The 19999-nt window shown below is 41.2% G+C and overlaps 2 protein-coding genes across 7 annotated transcripts in view; one reads left to right on the top strand and one right to left on the bottom strand.

The window, feature by feature from the left end:
• The first annotated feature begins 55 nt into the window (after positions 1-55).
• On the top strand, positions 56-5727 carry rs1a (retinoschisin 1a). Its single transcript, XM_055044997.1, has 6 exons — positions 56-168; positions 466-491; positions 608-731; positions 2266-2407; positions 3222-3417; positions 4297-5727. Exons 1-6 carry the CDS (start codon positions 114-116, stop codon positions 4447-4449), a joined length of 696 nt encoding a protein of 231 aa, XP_054900972.1. The 5' UTR covers positions 56-113; the 3' UTR covers positions 4450-5727.
• Positions 5728-7130: 1403 nt separating this feature from the next.
• The window catches only part of cdkl5 (cyclin-dependent kinase-like 5), a 35588-nt gene continuing 22719 nt past the window's right edge, over positions 7131-19999 (bottom strand). The window contains exons 14-21 of one of the 6 annotated variants that reach the window (XM_055045038.1): positions 19365-19705; positions 18539-18640; positions 18167-18272; positions 14447-14582; positions 13800-13905; positions 12860-13021; positions 10768-11034; positions 7131-9671 (exon numbers count right to left, since the gene is read on the bottom strand). In XM_055045038.1, coding sequence (XP_054901013.1) covers positions 9264-9671; positions 10768-11034; positions 12860-13021; positions 13800-13905; positions 14447-14582; positions 18167-18272; positions 18539-18640; positions 19365-19705 — 1628 coding nt within the window. In that variant the 3' untranslated portion in view covers positions 7131-9263. The remainder of the gene's footprint in view (positions 9672-10767; positions 11035-12859; positions 13022-13799; positions 13906-14446; positions 14583-18166; positions 18273-18538; positions 18641-19364; positions 19706-19999) is intronic. The other 5 variants (XM_055045040.1, XM_055045041.1, XM_055045039.1 and 2 more) reach the window with 5 other exon arrangements.

Genomic DNA, 19999 nt, shown 5'->3' with positions numbered 1-19999 from the left:
GGATGGTATTAGGTAGGGCCATTAACGTCCTGTGGATTACTGTAATCCAGTCTCTCTTGTCCCTGCTGCTCACTCATTTGTGAGTCCAGTCTGGTGTGGAAGCGGGTTGGAAGATGGCGCTCATCGTGCAGCACTCTCTGCTCGCTCTACTTCTTCTAGGAACTGACGGTACGATTTCAATGGCAGCAACTCAATCTGTCCTCACCTGCTCAGAAACCTAATCTGAAGTTTTAGAAAGCTGATGTCAGAATGACTCTTTCTGTTGAGGAATCCAGCAGGACGTATGTCTAAGTTTGAAAGTTTCATTCTGTTATTTGTTTACATTTGTTTAATGTGGTCAAATTAACAGATTTCATCAACAGAGTGGGTGTTTGTCGTGTCCTTAGCATCTTCTTGTTCTTCTCTCTCCTGTGTTGGCTGCCCCCCCCTCACCCTCTCCTCTTCTCTGACCATCTGGTTGGACAGTGCTCCTCAGGATTCATGCTCAAGAGGTATGAAAACCCCTAAGATAATAACAATATTGCAACCTTTTTCAATCATGCAAACAAAAACATGTTGAATTTTTCAAATGCCGCTGCATTTTTAATTTTTTTATTTTTGGAATCAGACTGCCGCTTCTGAGGCATGGACCACCAAGTCTTGCAAATGTGACTGCGATGGAGCCGAATCTCCAACAGAGTTTTCCATCATGGGGTCTGGCTCTATGGTGAAAGGAGTGGATTGCATGCCAGGTAAATGCCTCAGCACACATGCTTGCACTTCTCTATCGCTCTGAGCAAACATGTTCTGTTTAAAGTGATTCTGCAAATGTTTTTTTTTTTTTTTTTGTGAAATCTCATACTGGACTTATTGAAAAATTATTCTCTCCCTGCCTGGATTGTTATAAACTATTTAACGCCTGGAAGTCTATTATTTGATGAAATCCATATGTGAAGTCATTAAAACTAAATCCTCAGATTTCCTATAAAGAACCATTACGTTTGTTTATACGCAGAGAGACAATGCATTGGGCATGAAAGAGTCAGAGTCCAGATTTAACACCACAGGGTGGACATGCTCCACTGGGTATCCTCTGAGAAGGTGACGACGTTACGTGACGACAGAGCCATGAAAAGAACAGAAGGGTAAAACCTGGAAACTTGAGACATGAAAACGTCCAATGACATCTTTGGTCTAAGCTCTTACCAAACATTAAATCCACAAGAAATAGTTTGTTTTATCTCCTCTGTTAATAACCAGAGGCAGCCGCTCCAACCCGGTGAAGGCAGCCACGGTGAGCCTGATCAGATTTAAACCATGGCAGACTTGCAGAAGAGATCAACACTGATTACAAGTGATACAAGTGAATAAGCGAGCGTCATCTGAGCCACAAATTGCATGGCAACCGGTGACAGCAAAGACACACAAGTTCAGCAGATAATCATCCTGCCAGAACATGATGCAGCTCCTGTTAGACTGCACCAATCACAGAATAACAGAAACTAGCTATTAGTACAACACAGACCCTGCGATGATGAATGACGGGCCTGAATGAGCACTTTGTGCTGCAGTCGGCATTTTGCCTCCCCCCTCTGTGTCTCACCACCAGGAATTTCTATTATTTCAACCATCCGAACATTTATAATTTACAAAGGGAGGACTACAGAGGCATTTGAGTCATTGTTATGCAAACACTTATCTCCTGACTCAAACAGAAGCTCTGCTGTGAACGTCGTAATGCCGGGATTACAGCGAATGCATCCCTTCCCCTGACAGTCTTGAAGCAGCGGTAAACAGAAGAGCCAGGTCTTATTGCATGTATCAACAAATCGGCTCTCACTCACCTCCATCTTCTCCCTCGTTCATATGCTTGTAGTGAAATTTCTGAACCCGGCTTAGAGAAAGGGAGAGCTTGCAGCACCGGGGCAACATGGAGCCACAGTCAAGAGGAGTGGATGGCCATCTGCTCTCCTGCCGTCCTAATGGACATCACTGAGCTCTCACTGTGAAGAATTAAGCTGTTGGCTTTTAGGAAGAAATGTGGGTCATGTTGCGGCTGCACGCAGCTGGGGTCTTCCGTGTTGGAGGGGGCGGAGGGCAAAGCGGAAAGGATGAAGACTAGAAATCCAAAGAGGCTTTTGCGGTGACCATTTGGTGGTCAAAACGTCAGTGGCTTACTGCTCCTGTTCATGTCCTCCTCTCAATGAGCTCCATCTGTTCACTTCTTCCCAAACAAATGGCGACAATAAAAAGCATCTAAATTGGTCAACTTTGCTTGACTTGCAGAGTGTCCGTATCACAGGCCTCTTGGATTCGAGGCAGGATCTGTGAGTCCAGACCAAGTCACCTGCTCTAACCAGGAGCAGTACACCGGCTGGTTCTCCTCATGGCTCCCGAGCAAAGCCAGGCTCAACAGCCAAGGCTTCGGGTAAGTCAAAGTGAAATTTGAATTTATTTAAAACAACAGAAACAATATATTTGCATTACTACAGCCATGCAGTGATGTAAATAACTTTCTGAGAGGTTTCTGATTGAGTGGTCTCTTAAGTTCACTGTTTTAGCAGTAATCTGGCCTAAACAAGGAAATGCAGTCTGTTAGTTCATATTTTAATAAGGTGGAAGTTACGGTTTCACAAAGAGCCGGATACATTATTTTGTATTCTTGATCAAAGAACACATAATTTGAAAACTGTTTATTTTTTGTCATCTTTTGTCATGTATTGAAATTTGATAGTCTGAAGCACATGTTGCAAAAACATAGAAAGGCCCTACAATGAAACAAAAACCTTTTCACAGCACAGTGTGATCATAACATTTAAATATCTGCATGTTTTTATAGTCTGTTTCCATTTTACCACATATTGCTGAGTTTTGTGCCAACATAATGGAAAAAACAAAAACTATGTTCTTACAATCTGTGTGGAACAGTAAGAAGAAACACAATATGGCTCACACAACCGGTCAAGGTCGTGCAATATGTCCCTTTGTTCATAACATGGAAGTATGAACAACACTGAGAGCCTCATTGTTTATTTTATCAATTTGATTTCTGCTAAATTAAGTCCTCATTCTTTAATAAATATAACATTCTATTGATATTAATGAAGACATTTGAACAGCTTCTCCTTTTCCTCCAAACCTAAAAAAATAAATATGATTCGACAAAGTTTCGTTCTCTTATAATGAAGCGGCCTGGCGATCACGTTTGGGTTTTGTTTTCACATCCCCGTTTCTTCTCCAAGGTGTGCTTGGCTGTCCAAATTCCAGGACAACAGTCAGTGGCTCCAGATCGACCTGAAGGAGGTGATGGTGGTTTCGGGGATCCTCTCTCAGGGCCGCTGTGATGCCGACGAGTGGGTCACCAAGTACAGCGTCCAGTACCGCACAGACGAGAAGCTCAACTGGATTTATTACAAAGACCAAACTGGGAACAACAGGGTCAGTAGAGCGACAACATCCTGGACAAAAATAATCTACAATGTTTGTTTGAAACCGTGTCGTTTTTGGTGACATTGATGCTGTAATTTTGCTTTTGGAACATAATTTTATTTAGCAATTTTAAATGTTTCCAAAAATAATGTAACAAGTTAGCAGTTGACAGACATACCAACTTTTCTTTTTTAAATAAGAATCTAAAGTACACCAATTAACTGCTTTCAGACTCTTACGAAATCGCATTCTCAATACTTTTAGCAAGTTTCTCGCTACATTCAAGCACAAAACTAAACACACACCTGCTAGGTTTAGTTTTGTAGCAACATTCAAGGCTTACAAACATAATTTGTTCTAAATGAAAGTAACATTAATGTCAGGGACAGGGTTCACCAGGACCAGTGGGAATCTGCAAAAAGCAGTTTATCAATTATGAAAAGAGTTTAAAGGTTTTTCTACTGATTATTATTATTACTTCTGGATCCAGTGACATATTATTTTATATTAACCATCTCCCCTTTTATAAGTTGGTGTGGGTTTTTTTCTCTCAACTGAACAGTGATTATGATGGTTAATGTGTTGGTTTGACTCTGATAACTGTGACAGGCTTCAGTCGTACATCCAGCCTGTTCTTCAAAAGCTGCAGTCAGGTAAAATGTGGGTCTTTCTGACCCACCTTAAGCCTTCCACCACTCTGAGGATTTACTCTTGTCTACAAACTCACTGCGATTTGACACCTTTGTACTTTGGGTAAGGGAGATGTTACCGATAATACCTTAAAAGAACCTCACTTAAAAATGTCTGAGCTGTCGGTTTATCCAGTCAATCCTTCACTGCTCTTCCTTTCTTCTCTGATCACATCTTACCATTACCTTCCTTCCTCAGGTGTTTTATGGAAACTCTGACCGCTCATCATCCGTCCAGAACCTCCTCAGGCCGCCCATCGTGGCTCGCTTCATCCGCATTCTCCCCCTCGGATGGCACACTCGCATTGCTCTGCGCGTGGAGTTGCTGCTCTGCATGAAGAAGTGCATGTGAATCTCTCCTCCTCGCATCCCTCAAAGCATTGTCCCAGACCCCTGCGTGGCATTTGATTATGTATTCACAGATCTCCAGGAAAACAAATTGACCCTGAAATATTCACGACCTCAAACCGTTTTTGCATCCGACGTGCTTCCATTAAACTAGGTTTGTTTGATATGTGCAGTGTGCTTTCATTCAGTCCGCTCTGCTTTGTCTGTGCTACACCAATCTCTCTCGCCGGGGCTCCGGTTTGAAGAGTTCTCAAAGGGTGGCTCGGTTTGCAATGAAATGGCATAAATTCAAAGCAATAATTAGTGGCTGAGGAGAAGAGGCAGCGTTGCTATGAGGGGTTCGTTGCCACTGGTTTGTGGTGTTGTGTGAAGGAACCAGACAGTCCATGAAATACACACCAAGTCTATTCATTAGTTAAATATGTTACATTATGAAAAATATCTCGCATAGGTACAAAAATCAAAACTCTTTCTGGTCTTGAATCCAGATTAGCGAGATAATTTAATTTCATTCTTTCCATAAAAAAGGAAAATTAATTAATGTCTTTTCCAAAAGGTGATCGGTTTCCTTGTGCACTTTGTCTTAAATTAAAGATCTTCTGAAAATGAATGTGAGCTATTTTAAGTATTTATTTTCTGAAAGAGTGATGTCACAAGCGCTTACTGTACAGTTTGTTTCTCTGTGATTGGCAAACTGGGCTCATTGCTGCACAGAACAATGCGGTACAACCCATAAGTAATGAGATGTGAATGCACACAGCCGACATGCAAACAATAAGAATGATCCAGAGGCCAAGTTTTCATTTTTGTTTAGCTCTAAGGAACAAATGCAAAAGCTCCTGCGGCAGAGAGCTGTTTAGTGTGAAGACATTGTTGGTTTACAAAAACAGATCAAATCTACATTTTACTACAAGCATATTTTCATTTGCTTCGTCTCAAACCTTTTGAAACCTGTGATTTAAACCACAATTTCAATGATTCCTGAAAGTGATCAATATTTAACTTGTTATCCCGAGTGACTTTATGCTCCATGGAATGCAAACAGTAACATTCAGTAGGTTTACATAGGGCTGCTTTCCATTTAAATACCTTCTCCTTTCCTTCTTGTTAACTTAGTTTTTGTTAGTTCTTTTCCCGGGTAGCTTCACTGTTGCCGTGTTGTGTTTGTGATAAAACGTCCCGTTCTTTTCCCATGATGCTTTGGGATGCCCTCCCAAATCGAAGATGTGTCCTTTACTGTACCTTTAAATTGTTTTCCTAGATTAAACCCACACATATGTTGTGTCTAGTCTTTTTTTTAATGTTGTGTCTGTGGAACAAAAGATATGACTCGTGCAAAAAATGTACAGTCGGTATTTATTATGAGACCCTATCATATTTTTTTAATTAGAATGGTCAGCATAGATACACTCTGCTATTTGTATTTACACCCTGTCAGAGGTGGAAAATAGCTCATGGAAAAACAGAAAATAAAACAGAAGATGTTTTAGGAAACACATTCATATTTGGGAACAGAACGTCATCTTCCCATGTTTGAGTGACTGGAGCCTTTTGTACCAAGAACTGTTGAGTCAGTGATCTGACTGTAAGGCTTCGGGTCACTGGCAAGGCAAGCTTTGTCACCCCTCTGTCCACACAGGACATAAACAAACCCACACCAGCAGTCATTTACAATAATTAGCACTAAGTGTTTGCACAGTTGCACAGCTTTATGGGACAGTTTCACTGTGTTTGATATGAGCCAAGCTCAGGGTGAGATACAGTAGCACTGGGAAAATATTGCAGAATGATGGAACTATCTTCACTTCCCTGCTTCCCAACATACTGCAGGAAGTCGTCTCTGCTTCAATTTAATTTTTAAATGTGACCAACCCACATTACTTTGAGATTGTTTCTTGATGTTATTGCTTTCTATCAGCCATGTTGTCAATTGGTTCTCCATTAAATTGAAGCTGCATTCTGGTAGACGTGATCTTCATGTCCATCTTTGAATGAAACGTGTAATGAGTCTAATATTTTAAAGGAGGAAGGAACGGGGAACACTGTCAGAGCTTAGAGGAAACATTGCATTATAACTTCACACAGGCCTCAAAGTGTTATCTTTTTTTTAACCATCCACATGTCACAAGATAAGCTGATCTTTTGCTTGATTATTATTATCATTTTAAATAATCAAGTTTCGAGTGAATTCATCCCTGATCATGACTGCTGATGTTAAAAGTAATGCAAACAGGGAATTAAAAGTTCAGATGTTTAAAATTGTTTACAAAAGAGGCATTTACAAAAAGATGATGGCACGAGCTTTAAAATGCACACAGAAGATGTAAACATAGATTACAGAATAAGTCTGGGATCATTTTTTGTAACCAGTTTCGAGAGTAAAATCCAGTCCTAAAACTAAGCAAAGCTACAAAGATTGTAGTGTTTGCTTCATTAGAAGTTGGCTCGACTGTTATAGTAAAATATTTTAAGCTTTATTTTTGAAGTTCTTCACCTGTGAATATGAAACTAATTTCTCTTTCTTACTTTTTACTTTCTCTCTCTCTCTCTCTCTCTCTCTCTCTCTCTATATATATATATATACATATATATATATATATATACATATATATATATATATATTATATATATATATATATATATATATATATATATAATATATATATATATATATATATATATATATATAACAATGACAGGGTTACAAAGTTTTGGATTTCAAGAATTCAGTATTAAACTATAAACTATACCCAGACTTATCCTGTAAGATCTTAATGGCTGTAAGTAAGGTATACCTTTTTGAAACAATCTTCAGAGTTATAAGTCACATGTTCCAGAGGTTAACATGAGCAAAGACGCCTGTCGCCTCATGGGAAGGTTGTAGACAAACCCAAAATGGCAGCATGAAGCTGGAGAGCTGTTTGTTGTTTGATAAAAGACAGAAAATTAGGGCACGTTTAAAAAACAGTATCACCAGAAGTAGGACATGAGTTGGTGGTGTAAAAAATATTCTGACCATAAATAATCGTAAAAAATAGCATTTCACCTTCATTGTGATATGTACAATTCAATAAGTCAAAGAGAGAAAAAGAAGAAGAAGAAAAAAAAGAAAAATCTGTCATAATCGACAAACTCAACTTTTTTGGAACCACTTTCTTATTCAGTTTCAGCATTTGCAGCTTTACTCTCTTTTGTCTATTTCTCAGCAAACACTTGTCATGTTCAACACAAGAACAAAATGACACCACACTCACAGTGAAGCAGAGTGTTGGCAGCATCATGTTGTGGGCTTACTTTTTTCAAGCTGGAACTCATGATTTCATTTCCGGCTTTGCTTCCAGGTCCAAATACCAGCTAGTTTAGACCTAAAACATTCAAGTGTTTGCTGAAAACTTTTAAAAAAAGACCCTGAAATTTTGATTGCAGGGTTTTCCACAATCATTTACCTTATTTTAAGACTTCAGAGTTTAGGTATTAATCCTCCAGTCTTCCAATAACTATCAAGTTAAATTTTCAAATTTCATGTCAACTTAAAAATTTTTTTTAGCTCAAAAACCGGACGGCTGGCCGGATGACGGCCGGCCCGAGCGTCCAGAGCTCTGGGCTTTGCACGTTTTCTGGGGGAAACCCTGGAATTAATTACATTTACAACCCTTCCCATTTCGATTTAGCAAATACGACCTTGGTAAGATGTGCTGTCGTTATATACTCACACTAGACAAAACGCTGAAACTCAATAAAAAAAAGGTGCCTTAGCTAAGTATGACTCCAACTGAACACACACGTCCATGAGCAGGTTTTTACTGTTTGGTTTTCGATTGAACTGTATTAGGATATATATCAAATTGAAGGTGGAAATAGTTTGAAACGACTTACTATGGTCAATTTATATGCCACAAAAACGGGGCATTTTCTTCCTACCGAGGCAGCATCACTTTTGATCTTGTTACTTCCAGTGCACGTCAAGCTGTCACCCTCTGGTTGGTCTCCTAACGAACAATGTCTACAAATGTCCCGAATTATCACACAACCTCACAACTAATGTTATGAAGGTGACGGTCGTATCTGTACTACATCTAAAGTCAGACGTTTTTCACTTGTCAGTAGTTTTTCTTTTTCTCTTTGTTTACAATTTGATGAAATAAAAATGGGTAAAAATAGAATAACATATGTTAACATCATCATATTCAACATAAAAAGACATTCACCATTATTAAATACTCCTTTTGACATTATTATCAACACATATATATATCTATTCATTTCTCTGTGTCGAAACTAAAGCTCTTGCAATTACACATTTAATTCTACATTTTTTTTAAATATTATTCCCATATAACCTACATACTGTGTCATTTATAGCTTATATCCTTGAATTTAAAACAAATAAATATTTAATAAATAATATTGATATAAATCTTTCTCTCTTTTTTTGTTATCAAATATCAGTGCTTGAAAAACCTTTAAGTTTATTGGCCACCGATGCCACAGCGGCTTCTCAACCGTTGCAGTAGCGCTCTGTAAGCAGAAGATGGCGGCAGAGAGGCCACGCAGGCAGTGTCTCCTTGACAGGAAAGATCTGCTTGCTCTGATGTGAGCAGAAGAAGCTGACGTGGTGCCGACGTCCAGAGAAGACACTGGGACCTCCTTGTCTTAAGTCACGTCCCACCTTACTGGTGTCTGGCCTGTTCGGTCTTTGTAGATTTCAGAGACACGAGAATCAACAGATGACTATATTTCTGTGAACTTTTACCAGGGTGCCACGATGTCTGTGGCCAGGCTCCAAGGACGGAGACACGTCAGAGAGGCTGGGGGATGTTACAGGGCCGTCTCCTTCAGATCGTTGAGATTTGGCATCCTGGTGCGGGACGCTCGGGTGAAAGTAGGTCCGTTCTGACCCGGCTTGATGCCCAGCTGTTCTGGAGTAAACTGAGCGCCTTCCACCCTCTGCAAAGCCGACACATGCCAGCTGGATTCGATCTGTCCCGGTAAGGTGTAGCTGGCCTTGCGGTTCTTCGCCTGGCTTGAGCTGCTCATGCCCGAGTGGCCCCTGCTCTCCGTGTGCCCTCGACCCTCTGGGTAGCCGGCTTTGGAGGAGGACTGAGGCGGGTTGGGGAGGGGGGCTTGGAAGCGTAGGTCCGGAGGAGGTGGCGGAGGAGGCTGCCCTTGGTTTGAGGGGGAAGGCGAGAGGTGAAGTAGTCGACGTAGAGACTTCAGAGGTTGGCTCTGGAATAAGAGAAGAGCTTGAGTTGAAGGACGATTTAACAAACGGCTCGACCAACAAGTATAAGTACAATATTAAAGACAAACAATTTGAGAGACGTTGTGGTTTCGCCATCACAACAAACTAATTGAAACGGCGTTCAGTGTTCTGCAAATTATTATCACCTTGCAAACTTCTGCTTTCGCTAGATCATCGCACAAATGCTAATATTAGACAAAGATATATTTGACCATAAAAGGGAAAAAAAACTCTTAAAAAAAGAATTTCAGAATTCTAACGAGGTTAGGATTATGTCAATTTGATTTAATCAAGAGTTTAACTGGGTCCCATGAAGACCTTTTTCAGCCGTTCAGGGGTTGGCGGTTAGCATATGTTTTTCTCTTTCATTACTAACCAGAAGTAACAACATCCTTACATTTGCATGCACATCCAAGACACTGGCTTCACACGTCCGCACATCTAAAACGCAGACGAACTTGCTTCTCTTCGGCCATGACAGCGCAGCATTTATCGAGTAAGGATTTCCAATTTAAATTTGTTTTTGATCATTTTCCACATATTCTAGGTGGAATATCAAAATTACTTATCACTGGCCTTCTCCACTCAGGCAGAGACAGCCGTAGCAGAATATTTGTTTTCAAAGCAGACTGACAGGCTGAATGGAGCTGGCGTTCAGTACGTCTCCAAATCCTTTCCAATCTTTTGTAACAAAGAACAGCTTAAAATCACACAGTTAACAGGGAGTCATTTCATTCCTCACAAAAAAAAAGAGAGTTTATTTTTCTTTCACTTTACTGTTTGGCTCTGTTGTGTCTTTGAACAGTTTGTTATAAAATGTGTTTGTTATAAAATGTACTCTTTTCCAACCAGCGTTCTTAGCTGTGATTCAGCATTAGCATGAAACTGCATCTCCAGTTTTTGGTATCTGTAAGTTTTAAGGACACATTTTGAAGAAATTCAAAATAAGCGCACAATAAAAAGAACTAAACGGTTTCCGAATTTCAACTCGACATATTACATGCTTCCATTTCCGAGTAAATTTCAATTAAATGTTTATTGCAGATGGAGTAAAGCACTCCTTTTGATAAAGACACATACCTGAGAGTGGGAGTCCACCGGCTTGTCTGGTGGCCAATCGGTGACTCTCTCTCTTTCCCTCCCCCTCTCCCTCTCTCTCTCCCTCTTGTTCTCTCTCTCCCGCTCTCTGTCTCTCTCCCTGTCCCTGTCTCGGTCTCTGTCCCTGCTCTGTTCCCGGTCGCGGTCTCTGTCCCGGGATCGCTCGCGGTTTTTCCGTCGGCTGCTGTGGTGGGAGGACGACTTGGAGCTCCTCTGAAGGGAAAGGTGTTCCTGTCCATTCCCAGTAACCTGAAAATCAAAGAAGGAAGATCAGGGCTGAAAATCAATAGTTTTTTACTCTGTTGCAGTGTTGCCGGGATATTATTGAACTTAATAAGATGCCATCCCCAATCCGGTGATGTTCAACATGCATCCTTGTAGCTGACAAAAAAAAAAAAAAAAAAAAGCAAACAGGTGATGATGATGATGATCGGTGATAACTCCCTATTCATTGCCAGGGTTTAAGAAAGCTGACAAGCCTCATGTTTCTGGTCTTTGAAACCACTTATTGTCTTGTAAGCTCACAAAAGGACAGTTTCAGAGGGTTGGTAACCCTGGAAACACACGCAAAGCCCTTTCTGGATGATCGTTTGAATGGGATGTGGGAGATTATCTGAGAAAACAGACACGTCACAGAGATGCCAAACAAGCTCTTTCTCTCCACATTCCAAATGAAAACTTGTCAAAACTTTTTGACCCACTTATTACTTAAATAGACCTTCTGTGCAATGTTCAAGCTTGACAGCAAAATGATAATTATTCCATCCAAAGGCCGCATTGATGTGTCTGAAGACACAGTATTAGGCCTTGGAGTTCAAAAACCACTTCATCATCATTTAGGTAACATTATATATATTGTCCTTCAACTGGAACCAGTAGTTTACAGGATGTCCCTAAAATGAAACTACCAAGAAACACACTCATGCTAATTCTGTGATACATGCATCAAATCTATATTAGCTGTCAGTCTTTCTTAAATTTTAGCTTTAATCACTATGAAAACATGTAAATTATTTTAAAAACATGGATCTTGTTCAGGACAACAACACTTTTCTGTCAGTGTCACTGGCAACAGCAAAATTTACTCTGACACCCCTAAATACGATTCAATCGTCTTCAGATGTCAGACTCCACCTTTGTGCAATTAAAGCAAAGAATAAATCGGGAATAAGTTGTGGAGAAGCTAAACTTGATCGTCCAACTAAGTTGACATGTTGGTTGAAAGGACAACAGCTTCACAAACTTTACAAATCAGGTCTATATGGCAAGTGACAGGAAAAAGAACCTTAAAAGTCCCGTGTAAACTTTGTCACAAACTGCGTCGTTGACTCAGCGACACGTTGCACAAGATGCTCTGGTCACATTAGACTAAAGCTAAACTTTAGGAGGAAAACCAGCGCACCACCCAGACTGCGAAACGTGTGAATCTAAATCCAGTTACACGTCACATTTGTGGTTAAAAGAGGAAATCAGAAATGAAAAACAATTAATTTCCCCCACATCTTGAATATGCTCCACCGATTGAAGTTTCCCAGCTCTCACATAACAGGATGCAAAAGATGTCAATGAGTGGGAATATTTCTCTGCATTTTACTCCAAAACTTAAAGTACGTTTTGCAATATATTGATTGAAATGTGTGTTTTCCAAATCCACATTGCATTACATCATAACATACTGTATTGTATGTATGTTGTCTGATAAAACGTTACAAGAGTACATTGAAACTACCCAGATCTTACAAATTTACAAAGAATGACCATAGATGTATCTTGCTGAAAATGTCAAAGACCATCATGATACAATGATTTTTAAAGTGCCAGCCTCACAAGCAAAATGCACTGCAGCATGAATTAGTGCAACGGCATTTTAACATTCATATCAGCAGGACAAATGGATGCACACACAAAACCAGAACCGCTCACGGGTTTAAGCTTGCAAAGAAATCATTTGAAATCCCCTCAAACTAGGACACAATGTGGAATTTGAAACTTTTGAGGAAGATTTCAAAGCTTGTCATTGCGGCGTGAGAGCCGTGCCAGTTAGCATGCAGCTGTAGAGTTGAAGTTAGATTACTGGTGAGGCAGGATAGGGTGCCGCAGGCTGATGCTGTACCATAGGCGAGGCAACTACAGGTAGGATTTTTCCAGCTGAGTTGTGCTTTAAGCTATTCTTAGAGCTAAAAAGGGGGAAAAGGCTTTTCTTGATGGTCGGATTCCTTCCGTCCTCCACGTCCGTCTGTGGAGAGAAAGATGCACAGCCACAAAACTTTCAACACAATTTTCTGGCAGCAAATAGAGAAGAAATGGTAAAAGAACCAGCTGCTGATCCACAACCAGCCTTGCAAACGCAGCATAAGATTAGACACTAAAAAACACAAGTAATATTGACACAAAAGTTTCATTAGAGAGATAAAAACAATAGAAAAAAAACATTCCATTGTTTGGAAGTTTCTTTCAACCCCTACTTTTTGATGGCAAAGAACGTTTTGATTTTCCATCCATCTATAAGAAATTGTTGGAAAACGAAAAAAAACAAAAACAAAAAAAAAACAAACGTATGGACTTGACAGAAATAAGATATGACGCATGAAAATAGACGGCAATAGAAAATAGAACAAGCTAATTCTGTCCCACGGCTGAACGCCACAATGTGTTTTACTGAGCCACAGCTTTACCAGAACTGTCTGATTATCTGAGCGCTTGTAGTGATTGCTTTTCATTAAGTTCCCTGGTTTTCAACCTATGCAGTCTATTATTATTATGATTATTATGATTAAAAATGATTGCAGACAATATACCATTTTCATAGTAAATCAGAATTACCATTTGGGACTCTCAGTGATTAATGTCACTCATCATTCTTACAGGAATTGCACACATTGATGATGGCTGAGATCAGTTTTTGAGAGCTTAAATGCAGTAAGAGAAAAACAAAACACAGAATCCACATAAAAAAAAAACGTGGCAGGTCTTTTTTTGGATGACGTAATGGTTGACAGAATTGCAAATCTTACTATTTGTGTCTTCTTCTTTTTCTTTTTAATGGCTTTGAAGAAGCCTTGTTTTTGCTTCTCTTTGGTGGGCTCTGGAGGATTCATGACCATTGCTTCTGCAGCAGTCCTGCAGAGCACATGTGGAAAAGGCTTCTGTAATTACACTCTTAGGAATAAATCACAACAAAGATTTATTCGCTTTGGTAAAGCACATATATATATATATATTAAAAAAAGAATAAACTGAAAAGGATGCCTCTATAATTTAAAAAATGTAAAACCTGTATTTTTTGCCTATGAAAAAAAGTATTTCTCTAGTACTACTGTCATCATAATAAGTGCAAATAAATGTCAGTTTGCAGAAAAGTATACTGTGGTATGTTTTCATTAATTTTCTTTCAGCAGAGCTAAGCAGCAATGAAAACTCTAATACATCTTAAGTAATGATGATGGCAGACAGAAAGAAAAGAAAAACATCTCCATTTATCAGTGCTTTGCATCTGTTGCCAGCTCTTTTCCACATAACGACCAGGATGATTGCAAACATTTTTTTGCAGCTGGTGCAGGTAAAAGAATGGAAAGTTACATTTAGCCTCTCAGGGTTTGTGTGCAAACCGGCTACAATATTTGCTTTAACAACAAGACATTGGCAGTGTATGAATTCCTACCAATCAAAAGCCGTCTGGCGTTTGGAGTGGTTCACCATGCCGCTTGGATCACCGGTCACAACGGGTACCCCAGGCCCTCTTCCCTGACCAACACCTTCGTGGAAAGAAGAGGAGTTATCCGGTCTGGGGGAAGGGACTAAAGAAAAACAAGGAGGGAAGAAATTGACTGACAGTGCGTGTTTCCACACTGTAATGAGGCGTGTTTGTGTTTGAAGCGAACGGTTCATCTGTGGAGTCCAAAATACTTAGAAAACAGTTTTGAGGAATAACTGTTCCACTTAAATGGCAAAAAACACAAACACACACACACACACACACACACACACACACACACACACACACACACACACACACGCACCCCCCCCCCCCCCCCACACACACACGCACACACACACACACCACACACACACACACACACACACACACACACACATATATATATATATATGGCTTGGATTGATTACAAGAAAGCCTATGACTCAATGCCGCATACTTGGATCATTGAATGCTTAGAGATGTATAACATCAACAGGATTCAGGATTCTGAGAGCCTTCATTGCAAACTCGATGAGGCCTGGAAAGCTCTGAAGTAGAGGGAAAGCATCCTCAAGCTATTAGATGGATAAAAAAAGTAATGTTTGGTTTTTCTTCTTTCTTTAAGCCACATCTCACCCTGTCCTTACAGATTCAGACAGGAGAAACTGCCCGGTAGTGTAAACATTTATGTGACGTAGTTTTAATAGTGTGTAAAATCAGCCATCTGATTCTCAGCCTCGAGTAACTTCAAGGGTGGAAAACCACCCTTGAAGCCAACTGCAAACCACTTGCACAAGTGTCCATCAAATGTGGCATATACCAAGGAGATGCTCTGTCCCCGCTACTGTTCTGCATAGGCCTGAACCCCCTCAGCCAAATTATCAACAAGACTGGCTATGGATACCGACTCAAAAATGGGGCCAACATCAGTCACCTCCTCTACATGGATGACATCAAGCTGTACGCCAAGAGTGAGCGAGACATCGACTCACTGATCCACACCACCAGGATCTACAGCACTGACATTGGGATGTCATTCGGACTAGAGAAGTGTGTCGGCTGATCACAAAGAGGGGAAGGTGATCCACACAGAAGGAGTCTCACTCCCACAAGGAACAATAGCAGACATAGAGGACAGTTACAAGTACCTAGGTATACCACAAGCAAATGGCAACCTCGATGAGGCCACAAGGAAAGGAGCCACAGCTAAATACCTCCAACGAATAAGGCAAGTCCTGAGAAGCCAGCTCAATGGCAAGAACAAAATCCGTGCGATAAACAGCTATGCCCTGCCAGTAATCAAATACCCTGCTGGAATAATTAGCTGGCCAAAGGAGGAAATAAAAGCCACAGATATTAAGACTAGAAAGCTACTAACCATGCATGGAGGGTTCCATCCCAAATCCAGCACCCTGAGACTGTACACGAGCCGCAAGGACGGAGGCAGAGGACTAGTGAGTGTGAGAACCACTGTCCAGGACGAAACAACTAAGATCCATAAATACATCAGGACAAAGCCTCAACAGACAATGCTCAGTGAATGTCTCAGACAACAGGGAACGGAGGTTGAGGTGCCAGAGATACCATCATGGGAGGACAAGCCCCTACATGGGATGTACCACCAGCAAATAACCCAAGTGGCTGATATCAGTAAATCCTACCAATGGCTGGAAAAAGCTGGACTCAAGGACAGCACAGAGGCCCTCATCCTGGCCGCCCAGGAACAGGCCCTAAACACCAGAGCAATAGAGGCCCAGATCTACCACACCAGACAAGACCCAAGGTGTAGGTTGTGCAAGGAGGCCCCTGAGACAGTCCAGCACATCACAGCAGGGTGCAAGATACTGGCAGGGAAAGCGTACATGGAACGACATAACCAAGTGGCAGGCATAGTGTACAGAAACATCTGTGCAGAATATGGACTGGAAACCCCGAGATCAAAGTGGAAACACCCCCAAAGGTGGTGGAGAACGCCAGAGCTAAGATCCTGTGGGACTTCCAGATCCAGACAGACAGAATGGTAATGGCGAACCAACCAGACATTGGCGTAGTGGATAAACAACAGAGGAAAGCCGTTGTGGTAGATGTAGCAATACCAAGTGATTGCAACATCAGGAAAAAGGAGCACGAGAAACTGGAGAAATACCAGGGCCTCAGGGAAGAACTGGAGAGGGCCTGGAAGGTGAAGACCACAGTGGTACCTGTGGTCATCGGGGCCCTCGGGGCAGTAACCCCCAAACTGGAGCAGTGGCTACAACAGATCCCAGGAACAACATCAGACATCTCAGTCCAGAAATGTGCAGTCCTTGGCACAGCCAAGATACTGCGCAGAACCCTCAAGCTCCCAGGCCTCTGGTAGAGGACCCGAGCTCAGAGGATAAGAACCACCCGCGGTGGGTGAGAAGGGAAATTTATATATATATATTCGTATTTATATATATCTATATAAATACGAATATGGATACAAACCAGTACACAACTCAGAACATAATTAACCAGGAACCTAAAATGAACTGGATGTAAAGTATCTGAGAAGTATTTTTATGAAGTGTTGCAGTTCCAAACCCAGACCAAGACTTTAACGGAGGTAAAAACCAAGATTGTAGGAGACAAAGGCCAAATCCTAGACCGAGACCCAGCCAATCAGGAACAATTGTCCAGATTATTGCTATAACACTTAAAGAAGATCTGACCTAGAAGCCTGTTAGGAAGCTAACCTGCATCCAAACTAAACAGACCAACCTGAAAACGTCCAGTTAAACATGATCTGACTTGCCATTAGCTGCAGGCAGAGTGAGTTGAGGGGAAGGACTTCATTCACTGAGGCTTCTTTCTTTCTGCATGTTGTGCAGGTAGAAAATTAGCCATATATTTGGACTGGAAAATGTTTCTCCCTGCTGTTTTCTCAGTCCTCTCATCTTCTCATGCTCTGCACATAGGGCTGCGGGTTGCGGCATTGTAAAGTTCAAATGAAAAAAACTTTATTGATTACATTTGACTGGAGTCGGGGGTTTCACTCTAAATTGCTGTAAAAAAAATACACTTTTCAGCTGAAGGAGGTGACGCAGGACAGAGGGAAGAAGGAGTAGTTTTTCTACAAATGTGAACTCCATATTTATCAGGCCAAACCATACAGTACAATACCATATCACTGGTCAATCTATCCACCAAATTGCTATAATTTCCTTTTGTGTTGTATTTATATTCTTTGTTTTGTATTTAATTTGTATTTTTTTTGTATTCTTTTGTGTATGCTTACTGTGTGCCACATTTTTGCCTGTGAGCTGCTGGTAACTATAATTTCCTGAGGGAGTCTTCCCAAGGGATCAATAAAGTCAAGTCTAAGTCTAAGTCTCTAAGTCAAGACAAGACCAAGACTTAAGACTTGTGGCTTCAAGTATTACAACTCAACTTTTCCATTTACAGAACTTACTTTTAGATTGTCTTTCTTATTATTATTTTGCAATATGCCATTTTACAGGGCTAATTAATACTGTCACTTCACTGTCACAAGATTCTGACTACTAAAAAATCTCTTTAAAGAGGAGCCTTGGGCCGCTGCTGGAAAAGCAACAGCACATTTTGCTAATTTGTGCTTATTTACCCCATTTGTCATTGATATAAATCATATTTAAATGTTGTTTTTTTCCCTTGCACTACATTTTGTGTAACAACAGGATTTACCTCTGTAGAAGCTGCCTACTCTCCGAGGCATGGACTCAGTGAAGATCATCCGGTTTTCCTTGGAGGAACCTGCATCCTCACCGTGAGGGTCATGATACATACCGACCTAAGAAGCACACACACACACCATGCAGAAAAGACACACGCACGCACAAACTTCTTCAGTGTCTTTCACCTTGATAATCTCATTATCAGTATCATTTTCACTGGCACATCTCACGAGACAGTCAGGACAGTCTAAGAGCTTTTCAGTGAGGCTACATTTAAAACAGCGACAACGTGCAGTGAAGCTGTCGGTGGGAGGGGTAAAGCCTATGAACCCTGACAGTGAGAAGAGCTATTTGGAGGTAAGGCGGAATCAGAGGGTCGGACCTCATTTTTAGAGCGCTGTGTATGAAAAGCAGCCGAGTTGTCCCTCGTAGAGTCTTTGATGGGGGCACAAGGGTGGCTCATGTCTTTAGGGGGCTGTTCACTCTGTTGAGAAGACGGACAGTTGCTGGTCAAAGCAGACTGGAGAAGCAGAGCGATGCAGAGGCAATGACAATGTGACAGTGACAGTCCCTACGCACACACAGCAGCTTGTGCAGCACACACACACACACACACACATACAGAAACATGTTTGCTTTCAAAGACCAAAAACACTTTTAGTTTTTTTTTTACACCTGTGCACTGTGTTTCAAATAAGCAGAAATCACTTCATTTCAAGAAATGTAATCATGTTTGCATTATTTTTCTCATTCTGCCAATTGCGACCGACTTCATGCAGATGTGAGTTTCAAATGCAGCTGGACAACATGGACTTCCTCTCTCAAAAGATACAAAAGCTTCCATTAAATTTGAACATGTCACATGTGTTTTATATTAATGTATTTAAGAAAGGATGACATTTTGATTATTGTTTGCCAACACTAAAATATGTGCAAAACACCTTTAAATACTCATCTTTTACTTTAGCAGCACAATCTCACACCAAAACATTTTGAAAATCCAACCTTTTGTTTTGCAACCTTATTGTTGGTGGAGAACCAATATCAACGGATAAATAATTGTCTTTGTTATGAAATCACTGATTTTCTGAAAAATTTTAAAATATGCTGTTACAATGAAAGATCTTTTACTTCCTCTGTTGGCGTTTTCTCAGAGTCGATGCCCTCACCCTCTGCCATAAATCACCCAGAACTTGCCGGTCACTAACCCTCGTCATGTCGTCGGTGCAGTCCTCTCTCGACGAGCTCACTGAATGTCCACTCAGGTTGGTGCGATGCTGCAGCTGTGGGGAGAGGAGCTGGAGGCTGCTGGCTCGTGTCGGTATAGTCTGCCCGGGTGGCGGCAGGCCCGCCATGACCCCCTCCGACCCGTGCGGTCGGTGACGTTCCCGCCTCACGTACATGGAGTGGCGCTGAGGCCGTTGCTGGGAGGAAAAGGGGGACGTGTAGCCCAGGCCGTAGTGATAGGACTCGTGCGGGGAGGGCAGGGTGTGAGTGTTGGGCATCGCTGGTCCTCCAGGGTCTAGGAGCTCTGGAGCACCAGCATCTTCTGGGGAACAAAGAAGAGCGCTACGTTGGCATTGTTTTTTATTTAATATTTGAAACAACTGCCTCATTTGATCTTCTAATATTCAATACGGTGAAGCAAAAAGTCCAGGTTTTATCTCATCCATTGGACTTCTGAATATTTGAATGACCATCTTGATTACTGCAAACATTTTGGATTTTTATGAAATTGTTTTGTGGACAAGAGTCAGCATAGTCACACGCCGCAGGGCTGTGTGCTCAGCCCAGCACTCTTCACCCTGTTTACACACGACTGCGTTGCCATCCACCCCACCAA

Source organism: Poeciliopsis prolifica, unplaced genomic scaffold, assembly GCF_027474105.1.
Source record: "Poeciliopsis prolifica strain line A6 unplaced genomic scaffold, Auburn_PproV2 SCAFFOLD021, whole genome shotgun sequence".
Classification (NCBI taxonomy): domain Eukaryota; kingdom Metazoa; phylum Chordata; class Actinopteri; order Cyprinodontiformes; family Poeciliidae; genus Poeciliopsis; species Poeciliopsis prolifica.
Note: the sequence above shows the minus strand (reverse complement) of the source record. Positions and strands in the feature narration are given on the sequence as shown.